Source organism: Drosophila kikkawai, chromosome X (genome assembly GCF_030179895.1).
Source record: "Drosophila kikkawai strain 14028-0561.14 chromosome X, DkikHiC1v2, whole genome shotgun sequence".
Classification (NCBI taxonomy): domain Eukaryota; kingdom Metazoa; phylum Arthropoda; class Insecta; order Diptera; family Drosophilidae; genus Drosophila; species Drosophila kikkawai.
This window is the reverse complement of record NC_091733.1, coordinates 23721803-23732421: the sequence shown is the minus strand read 5'-3', so window position 1 is coordinate 23732421 and position 10619 is coordinate 23721803. Positions and strand designations below refer to the sequence as shown.

Sequence of the window (10619 nt, the reverse complement as noted above, 5' to 3'; positions counted from 1 at the left end):
AATAAATGTACATGAAAATTACACAGATTTCCTTATTTCACTTTTAGAAAATTCAAATGCGGATGTTAAAAAAAAGATTATTTATTAATTTTGCACTGAATATTGTTTGTTAATATAAATTCTCTGTGAAGATTTGTATTTTATAAATTTTTTATAAATTATAAAATTAAAATTCTAAATTATACATTTTCTTTATAAATTTTAAAGGCGCTATTTTAAATTTACATATAAAAACACAATATTTTAGTAAATTAAAAAAAACTTTGTAAGGGGGAGATATTTTATAAATTTAATTTAATTTAATATCCTTTAATAATGTTATATATTTGTCATCGAGTTAAAATAGCTGAAGCCAAAACATCAGAAAACCAACCCTCTTAGTGCCGGTTGAATATTTCCCAAAATAATTAAACCTATGAAGATACAAAAGTACCATTTCAATTACATCAAGTTTTGTTTATTAAATGTGTTTGCGTTTGTTTGCGTGTGCACATGCCAGTTCTCAACAGAGCAACCATAACCTGTCCTAACCGCCAATAAATGTTTGATTTGAAGCAGATAATTTAAAAGCGGCGCTCTTGCCTTCACCACACGCATACATATGTACATAGGTGCATACATCCATATGTACATATTGGGAATTGGGGATTTCCTAAATCTAGGCTCCTACATATCCGGAGTCCGGACACACACATTGGACGTTTTGGCACGACTAGATTAATTATTTCAGGTCATATGTATGCCTGTATGTACAAAAGCGGCAAACGCAAATCTCTGCTGTTCGCTATGTGGTATCTCATATTTGAATGTCAGCTTGGAGAGGGTCTCAGCCCGATGTCATGTATTTACATACATACATATATACAGAGTACGCTTGTATGATGTATGTATGCAGCGAGCGTACATCTCGGCTTGTACGAAAGTTTCTTAAAGGTGTATTTGGCCATACACAGGTAGGCATGCACCTATGTATGGGTGCGTACGTAATACTAATTGGTTTGGTTACAGCACAGTTGCGTGTTATGTGTTTGCATTTTGTTTTGTTTTGAAAGCTCCAAAAGCTGTGCTTTCATGGGTCTTAATGCACACACTTGCATACATATGTAAATACAAGCGACGATAGCAATGTACGTGAGCGTGTGTTTGTGTATGCGGTTAGCACAAATCCAGCGAGAAAGAAACAACTAACGCTGGCTATATGTATTAACTTCAAAATAAAGTTCAGTTTAAGCTGGAGCGCAGTCGAGGTTGCGTCGTTTGTTCGTTCGGTCGGCTTGGAGTCCGTTCGTTTTCGTCTCGTTCGGCTAGTTCCTATGTACGCATGGTAAGCACCGCGTTCTCTTTCGCTTCCCAGTCTCAGTCTCAGTCCCAGTTTCAGTTTCAGTCGTTTCGATTGCGTTGATAAAATTAAACCTAAGCCCAAACCAGCCGTGCTAATAACAATGCTGTGATTTATTTTAAAATGTGACTGTAAAAGATCTGTTTCCCACACATACATACAGAGGGTCAGAAATAATTTTTGTTGAATCGTCGTTGTTGCCAATTTTATGCTTAGTGATGTAGGTATACAAATACATACAAATGTATGTATGCATTACGTGCAATTGATATGTACATACATATATTTGAAATGGCAACTCTTACGTAGTGTTGTTTATGTGTATAGGAAGTCACCAATACAACTGCACATTTGCATTATCAGACGCGTAAAGTACGAATGTGTGTGTTCACCCGCACTTCAAATGAAAGGTGGCTTGGGTCTTAATTGTTGTTGCCCGTGTGCAATTAGTGTGAAATTGGTGTCTGCGGTGAAAAATCGGTGATTAAGTGGAGGTGTGCGATTTGATAAATAAGTGATTGAGCCAAATGCACGAACGCGGCTCAACACACACACACACACATGGTCATGCTCAGATTCGGCAAAGTGAAGTACACACATACATGCGTACATATGTTTCATAAACGAATGGCACAGTGAAACAGAAACCGGAATCAATATGTGTGTGATAAAACCGTACACAATCTGTTCGAGCCTACTTTTTATTGTATGTATGTACGTAAATATGTATGTATTTAGGCGCATGCATAAATTTGTACATACCGCGCATACATATCTACGTGCTGCCACATAAAGTACGAAAAAGTGAACCAAAGCCACGCCACCCCCTACCCCTTCTCCCAACCCCTAACTTCCCACTCCGAAAAACCGTACACAAATTTATCGATAATAAATAGCCTCATGTGCATCAGGCACGTACATAGATTTCCCCTTGCACATACCGTATGTACAAGCACGACGACGCTACATACAGAAGTGTGCATACATACATCCCAAAAAAAAACATCCAGTTGGGACGTGAGATTGTGTACAAGGAATATCAAAACGGTTATGTCAGTGCTGCACTTTTTTTTTCTTTCTCTCCAAACATGTATAATCAGGCGCTGCTACAGGCGAAAGCCGTCAGTATATAACACCCGAGACTGCAGGAAACATGGCTTGTGGGTGCGAGTGTGTGTGTGTGTGAGAGTGTGGCGAGGTGCGGTGAGGTTACATGTTGCACATTCTGAATATTCAAATAGTTGACAAACAATAGAGTCCAAATTGCTCTTCGTTTTGTTTCGCTTGCAAAGCCAATTCTTTCCACGTAGAACGGTACCAGAGACAAATCTTAACCCTTGCCTATGACTTGTGGATTTTTCCAGCCAATTGTTGGCTTTAAATTTTAGAAAAAATAAAGCAAACTGTGATTCTAGTGAAAATGGTTATTATTTTTCCTCGGAAGAGTTCTACTTATCCAACTGCCACTGCCTTTATTTCCGTCTAACTAGATTTCTTACTATCGCATAAGTCTTGGAATATGGAAATATGAACATGTATTATAAAAGTAATGCAAATTTACGTGGAAGGGATATTCCAGTTTGCAAAAGTAAGCAAAAGGTTCCATGAATATTCATGCCCGCCGGCGGGTGGCATCATCTCTTGTTCAATCAATCCCCACTTGGAAGATTATCAAATTTCGATTGGAGAGAGATATGCGATCATGGCAAATTACGTATACGCCATGCGTGTCATAAGTATATAGATATGGCAGAGACCAGTCCCAATCTTCCGGCTGGTTTGACAACTTGCCACTGCGAGTGATAGCTTCAACTTGGTTGCACACACTCCCCCTTGGCCTAGCCATTGAGTCATTAATTCAAACCGTAATTCCCCCCAGGGTGGTGAAGCTGCACTTACTCTGTTCTGTTCTGTGTGGGTTTTGTCTGTTATATCATCAGGAAAACAATGGGAACCCATTAATAAGTAAACACACAAACACATAAGCACAGGGGAAGCACCAGCACCACCACCACCGATGTCGGTTGGAGGTGATAAACTCCCCTGAAGTCTTCTTCAATGAGAGAGCTTTGCGGCTATATAAATATAATATATTTAAGTGGGAATATATATGAATCACAGCGTTCATTTGGCTTAGCGGGCGGTCAACACGTTTAACAGCAGCCCAAGGTTGCATTTGGAGTTGGAGAGGCAGAGAGCGAGCACACAGCTCGCCAAGATCTCATCATCATGATTCCATCTTCTCTTCTCTTTCCAACAGATACGCCAGACAGCTGAACCGAAAAATATATACTACATACATGAGTACGACAACAGGAGAGGAGGGACTCTTTGCCGCAAAAGGACTCTTGGGGAGAATCAAACTACCTTAATACCAACATAGCCTGAACAGAGTTAGATATGCCGGATGATACAGTAGGGCTCATTGGAAGCGTTAGAACAGCAGCAGGACATAACGGAAGCGCATTGCTGCTAGCCACGGAGAAGGAAAAGGGAACACCAAGAACCCACGGCACTTCTGAGCTATCTGCCGGAGAGCCAACGTATCGAAAGATCGAGCGCAGAAAGAGACTCCAAGGCCATGAGGCGACAGCGACAGCGAAAGCGCAAGCGATAGCTACCAGAAAAACTCCAGATGCAAGACTCAATAGGATCTATTTATCTACATTTAACCGAATGGCACAGAGCTGTATATATTTTGTATTAGTTTTAGTAATCCTAAGCCAACATAGTAGTTGCGCTCTACGGAGTAACGAAATTGATCACCGCGGAACAGCAGCAGCCGTAGCAGTAGCAACCTTGCCCGCGGATGATACTGATACTGACCCCCGCCGCAGTGCAGTGCCGGAAGGCGACAATGGGGGTCAAGCACAGGCTCAGACGACCATTAGTAAAGGCGCCGCCGCCGCCGCACACGTTAATAATTATGAAAATACTCACATAAATGCCAGTGCGAACAATGAACGTGTTGACCCGCATCATCATCATCATCAGCATCACTCGCCACATAGCCTCGACCTCGACGGGATCGATATCTTTGGCGCCTACAGTATTCCCGAGGAGGCGATATACACGAATGAGTTCGCTGTCAACATTCCCTCCGGCAAGCATGTAGCTGATTTCATAGCCGCCAAGCATGGCTTCATCAACAAGGGACAGGTAAGAAGATATCTTCTTATGCAACGCAACGCAACTTTCATTACGCTCTTTGTTTCCTTGTCTAGATTGGAGCCCTCGATGACTATTACCTGTTCCAGCACCATCACGTGTCTAAGCGCTCGCTGCGCTCCAGCCGCAAGCATCAGGGTTTGCTTACCTCCGAGAATGAGGTGAGGAAGGACATCTCTCCAGGATTTTTATGTTTAGTAATTATTTTATTTGGTTATTTAAAGGTGAAATGGATGCAGCAGCAACACGAGAAAGTGCGGCGAAAGCGCGACGGTCCCTACCAGAGCCTGCCCACCTACAGTCCGTATAATGTATTGCGGCAACCGGGCGAATATGTTGTGGATCCAAATCCACATCTCTCTTTTACACCCGACACATCGTCCCTGTCGCTGGGCACAACGCACTCGGGGCACATGGAGTATCGGGATGTTAGCTCCCATTCCATATTTCCGGATCCGTTGTTTAAGGAACAGTGGTATCTGGTGAGTAAAGTATGTGATCATCTCTCACTTAAATGCATGCTTCATACGTTTCATAAATACATACAAAATGTATATGTTTTTAGAGTAGTTTATTTTTTGTATAGCCACAATATATTCGTAGCTTTTGAGGTTAAATTGCTAAAGTTATATTTTAATTGAGTAATGACTCTAAAAGAAGTTTGGTTTAAAAAGGTCTCGAATCATCATTCCACTGTTAACATAGCAAGATCTATCTAAATTGTTGCTTACTTAATCATGATTACTTTTCCTTTGGCCAAAACAGAACGGTGGCGCTAAAGATGGCCTGGATATGAATGTGGGTCCCGCCTGGCAGAAGGGCTACACGGGCAAAGGTGTGGTCGTTTCTATACTAGATGATGGCATCCAGACCAATCACCCAGATTTGGCTCAGAACTATGCAAGTTACAAAAAGAAAACACACATATACCATAGATGCTAACAAGGTCCTATATGTTTTCCAGGATCCTGATGCCTCGTTCGACATTAATGGCAATGATTCGGATCCCACGCCCCAGGATAATGGCGACAACAAGCATGGAACCAGGTGTGCCGGCGAGGTGGCAGCTGTGGCCTTCAATAACTATTGTGGCGTTGGTGTGGCCTACAATGCCAGCATTGGTGGTAAGTTATTCGAACTTCAAATCCAGAGACACACTCTTTTCAAACCCTCCTCCTCTAATCTCTCTGCAGGAGTTCGCATGCTGGATGGCAAGGTCAACGACGTGGTGGAGGCGCAGGCTTTGAGCTTGAATCCCGCCCACATTGATATTTATAGCGCCTCGTGGGGCCCAGAGGATGATGGCTCCACTGTCGACGGGCCGGGACCCTTGGCCCGCAGAGCCTTCATTTATGGCGTGACCAGCGGGCGGCAGGGCAAGGGTTCGATCTTTGTGTGGGCCTCCGGCAATGGCGGTCGCTACACCGACTCTTGCAACTGCGATGGTTACACCAATTCCATCTTTACCCTCTCCATATCGAGTGCCACACAGGCGGGCTTTAAACCCTGGTATTTGGAGGAGTGCTCCTCCACCTTGGCCACCACCTACAGCTCTGGAACACCGGGGCATGATAAGAGCGTGGCCACCGTTGACATGGATGGACGCTTGCGACCGGATCATATCTGCACCGTTGAGCATACGGGCACCTCTGCATCGGCACCGCTGGCAGCTGGCATCTGTGCCCTGGCACTGGAGGCGAATCCGGAGTTGACGTGGCGCGACATGCAATATCTGGTGGTCTACACATCGCGCCCGGCGCCATTGGAGAAGGAGGCCGGTTGGACACTAAACGGTGTGAGGCGCAAATATAGCCACAAGTTTGGCTACGGACTGATGGATGCCGGGGCAATGGTCTCGCTGGCGGAACAGTGGACATCGGTGCCGCCGCAGCACATTTGCAAGTCGCGGGAGAACAACGAGGATCGTAAGATAGACGGTACCTTTGGTTACACACTAGCCACGCACATGGATGTGAACGGATGCGCTGGCACCATCAACGAGGTGCGTTACCTGGAGCACGTTCAGTGTCGCATCACGCTGCGCTTTTTCCCGCGCGGAAACCTGCGCATTCTGCTCACCTCGCCCATGGGCACTACCAGTACTTTGCTGTTTGAGCGCCCACGTGACATTGTCAAGTCCAACTTTGATGATTGGCCGTTCCTCAGTGTGCACTTTTGGGGGGAGAAGGCGGAGGGACGCTGGACCCTTCAGGTGATCAATGGCGGAAGGCGGCGTGTCAATCAACCGGGCATACTCTCCAAGTGGCAGCTCATCTTTTACGGGACTTCCAGCCAGCCGATGCGTTTAAAGTCCACCGAGCTGCTCAATAACGGCGGCGGGCCTCCTCAGCTGCGGAGCAGCCCCATTGGCTCCCACACGAATCCGTTCCTCTTCCCGTCCGCCTCGAACATTGGCCAGCCGGCCAATGAGGGCGGCAACTTTAATACGGACAGCTTTGCCAGCTACCTCAATTACCAGAACATCTTCACCAGTGCCGGATCCAATCCGGAGCCAGCCACAGCCACGTTGGATGGCCAAAATGTGAGCACTTCTTCCGCTGCAGTAGCAGCAGCACCAGCACCTATCACTTCCGTGAGCGAGGCCAGGGACGGCAACAAGCTGCTTATTCTGCACTCGTGCGATGCTGAATGCGATTCTTCCGGCTGCTATGGCCGTGGACCCACCCAGTGCGTGGCCTGCAGTCATTACCGGCTGGACAAGTAAGAGAAGGAAGCCATCAAGTGTAAGGAAAATGTTTAATTTATTTTAATTAATTTTTTAAAGCACCTGCGTTAGCCGCTGTCCGCCGCGTTCGTTTCCCAACCAAGTGGGCATCTGCTGGCCCTGTCATGATACCTGCGAGACGTGCGCTGGCGCAGGACCCGACAGCTGTCTCACCTGTGCCCCGGCCCACCTACATGTCATCGATCTGGCTGTTTGCCTGCAAGTCTGTCCCGATGGATACTTTGAAAGTGAGTTGAGACCCTTTTTGACTTTATTTTGTGTTGAAAAAAAGAAATTTAATTGATATCGAAATTATCGAAATCTTTTATAAATCGATTTTTTTAATTTTTAAATTTCCATTGTTCCGTTAAATGTTGATACACCATCTAGATATTTCTGAATTTTGTGCTGAAATAGAAAGAGATAGAGACATGGGAGTTCCCCAAATTCCCACATAAATTAGCTTAATATAGTTTTATAATAAAAATCTATTTAGATGAAAATCGATGTATACATACATATATATTTATGGCTATAAATAGTTTTTTTTATATTTATGTATTTAAAAAAAATTTGTTAGAAAAAATCGATATCCTGAAAATCGATTTATTTGCAGCCCTAGTATTTATTTATCGTCTCTTTAACTAATAACAGATAGCCGCAACCGAACATGCGTACCCTGCGAGCCCAACTGTGCCTCCTGCCAGGATCATCCAGAGTACTGCACCAGCTGCGATCATCACCTGGTGATGCACGAGAACAAATGCTACTCGGCCTGTCCCTTGGACACTTACGAAACGGAGGATAACAAGTGAGTAGCAGCTGCCTAGACTTTGCATCTTAAACTAAAGCTTTCTATTTACATGCATAGATGTGCCTTCTGCCACTCGACTTGCGCCACCTGCAACGGCCCCACGGACCAACACTGCATCACCTGCCGGCCGAGTCGGTATGCCTGGCAAAATAAATGCCTTAATAGCTGTCCCGATGGTTTCTATGCGGACAAAAAGAGGCTCGAGTGCATGCCCTGCCAGGATGGCTGCAAGACCTGTACCAGTAATGGTGGCGCCTGCTCCGAGTGCCTTGAAAACTGGACGCTGACCAAGAGAGACAAGTGTATTGTGACAGGCAGTGAGAGCTGCAGTGAAGGTAAAATGAAGCCTCCTAGATTTCATGTTCCCCTCTAAATCGCTCTCTCTTTCGGATCCTTGCAGCTGAGTTCTTCAGCCAAGCGGACGGCGAGTGTCGATCGTGCCATGCTTCCTGCGAGTCCTGCAACGGCAAGTTGGAGACAAATTGCATGTCCTGCCCACCAAATCGTTTGCTGGAACAGAGCCGTTGTGTGAGTGGCTGCCAGGATGGGTTCTTTATGGAAACAGCGGGTGTATGCTCGCCATGCTTGCATACCTGCAGCCAGTGTGTCTCGCGGACGAACTGCAGCAATTGCTCCAAGGGTTTGGAGCTACAAAACGGCGAATGTCGCACCACCTGTGCCGATGGGTAAATTCAAAATCTACTTGTAAAATTCATTAAAAAATCTTATTAACTCGTCTTAACTCTTCTTTGGGGCTTTAAAGGTACTACAGCGATCGTGGGATCTGCGCCAAGTGCTACCTCAGCTGCCACACCTGCAGCGGACCGAGGCGCAACCAGTGCGTTCAGTGTCCAACTGGCTGGCAATTGGCCGCCGGCGAGTGTCATCCCGAGTGTCCCGAGGGCTTCTACAAGTCGGAGTTTGGTTGCCAGAAGTGCCATCATTACTGCAAGACATGCAACGGTAAGAAAAGTTACTTAAATTTACTTTAGAAACTAAACTTATAACTTATATATCCTTTTAGATGCCGGTCCCTTGGCCTGCTCTTCGTGCCCGCCGCACTCCATGCTTGATGGTGGCTTGTGCATGGAATGCCTGAGCTCCCAGTATTATGATTCGACCACAGCCACATGCAAGACCTGTCATGATTCGTGCCGCTCCTGCTTTGGCCCTGGACAGTTTGCCTGCAAGGCCTGTGCCCCGCCGCTCCACCTGGATCAGCTCAACAGCCAGTGTGTGGCCTGTTGTCCAAATCAGACGGCAGCTGAGAATTCAACGTCAACGTCAGCTCCTTGCTGCCATTGCGATGCGGAAACTGGTGGGAAATTAATTCTAATGTTTTTTTGTATATAAATATATAAATTCTTGTATATTTCAGGCGAGTGCAAGGCTACCTCAACAGGCGGCAAGCGTCGCACAGTTGTGGGTGCCTACAAAAGCGGCTACACCTCGGATGCGGCTCGAGCCATGGGCAGCGAGGGTAATGGCAATGAGTTTGTCCTAAGGCTGGACTCGCCGCTGACGGCCATCACAGCCATAGCGGTGGCCATCTGCCTGCTGATCATCACCATATTCTCCATAATCTTTGCTGTTTTACAGGTAATTATTATTTATAAAATATAATATAATATAATATAAAAAATAAATCCCGCAGCGCAATAGCAACCACGTGACCAGAAACTCGGTGCGTTACAGAAAGATAGCCAGCAAGAAGCGCAAGCGAACCAGCGAGGCTCGATTGATATTCAACAATGGTCGTGGTGGTGGTGGCGACGAGGAGGAGGAGGATGAGGAGGAAAATAACACTGAGGAGGATGATAATTCCGAAGAGGATCGAGATCGGGTCTACAAGAAAGGCACAATTCATGGAAACGAATTTTACATAGAGAGTACAAATGATATTGATGCGATCGAGTTTCACTGCGCTGGCGCTGCGGCGCCGGCAAGAAGGTCTAGGGGAATGCATGATATTAAACCCAATGCAAAAATGGAGCACTTAAGCCGTAGCTGATTGATTCATTGATCCGATTGATCCGATTGATCCGATTGATCCGATTGATTGATTGATGAAAAACACACACACGTAATGCGTACCAACAAGAACTTTGGATCTTGGATTTCTTGCTCTGGACTAAAATAGTAAATTTTAAACCTTATTTTGAGGGAGGATATAGCGAAATCGAAATATTTAACATCCGAAAACAAAACAAAACAAAAAAAAATGATAAAAAATTTATATGTGATTGTGAATTGTTTTTATATATATATATATTTGTAAATTTAATGTTTGTATTAAATTTTTATGAAAAATGTTATGTCAAGTTGAACTGAAACTAGTTGCCTCATGTGTGTATGTGTATGTTTGGGTGTTTATTCTTATTTATTTATGGCGGGAAGGGAGATAGTCCTGGTTTTAATACCCAAAGAGATGCTATAAATAGCATCGATACTGTAACGATTATTTGAAGCGAAGGTATAGGGGCTATATTATTGGAAAATTAAAGTTTTAAAATGTCAAAACTTGGCCAAAAACCCCCTTCGGTTTTTTTGAGAAAATGGCTACATTTTTAAAT

The 10619-nt window shown here is 44.8% G+C and overlaps 1 protein-coding gene across 4 annotated transcripts; it reads left to right on the top strand.

The window, feature by feature from the left end:
* The first annotated feature begins 1184 nt into the window (after positions 1–1184).
* Positions 1185–10373, top strand: Fur2 (furin-like protease 2). Of its 4 annotated transcripts, none has more exons than XM_017179832.3 (15): positions 1185–1324; positions 3600–4498; positions 4564–4668; positions 4732–4989; positions 5273–5407; positions 5472–5631; positions 5701–7228; positions 7293–7480; positions 7887–8043; positions 8104–8381; positions 8447–8732; positions 8810–9009; positions 9071–9364; positions 9425–9645; positions 9701–10373. In XM_017179832.3, the coding sequence occupies exons 2-15, from the start codon at positions 3740–3742 to the stop codon at positions 10055–10057; spliced, it is 4926 nt and encodes a 1641-aa protein (XP_017035321.1). In that variant the 5' UTR covers positions 1185–1324; positions 3600–3739; the 3' UTR covers positions 10058–10373. The 4 variants fall into 4 exon arrangements, with proteins under 4 accessions (XP_017035321.1, XP_017035318.1, XP_017035319.1 ...); XM_017179829.3 differs by having other exon boundaries at positions 4732–4998; XM_017179830.3 differs by having other exon boundaries at positions 1227–1315; positions 4732–4998.
* The last annotated feature ends 246 nt before the right edge of the window (positions 10374–10619 follow it).

Bases quoted from the DNA above. Each gene is read 5' to 3' on its own strand.
- Fur2 (XM_017179829.3), top strand. From the start codon at position 3,740: ATGCCGGATGATACAGTAGGGCTCATTGGAAGCGTTAGAACAGCAGCA. The intron at 8,382-8,446 runs GTAAAATGAAGC...GGATCCTTGCAG, and splicing joins CAGTGAGAGCTGCAGTGAAG to CTGAGTTCTTCAGCCAAGCG. The intron at 9,010-9,070 runs GTAAGAAAAGTT...ATATCCTTTTAG, and splicing joins TTACTGCAAGACATGCAACG to ATGCCGGTCCCTTGGCCTGC.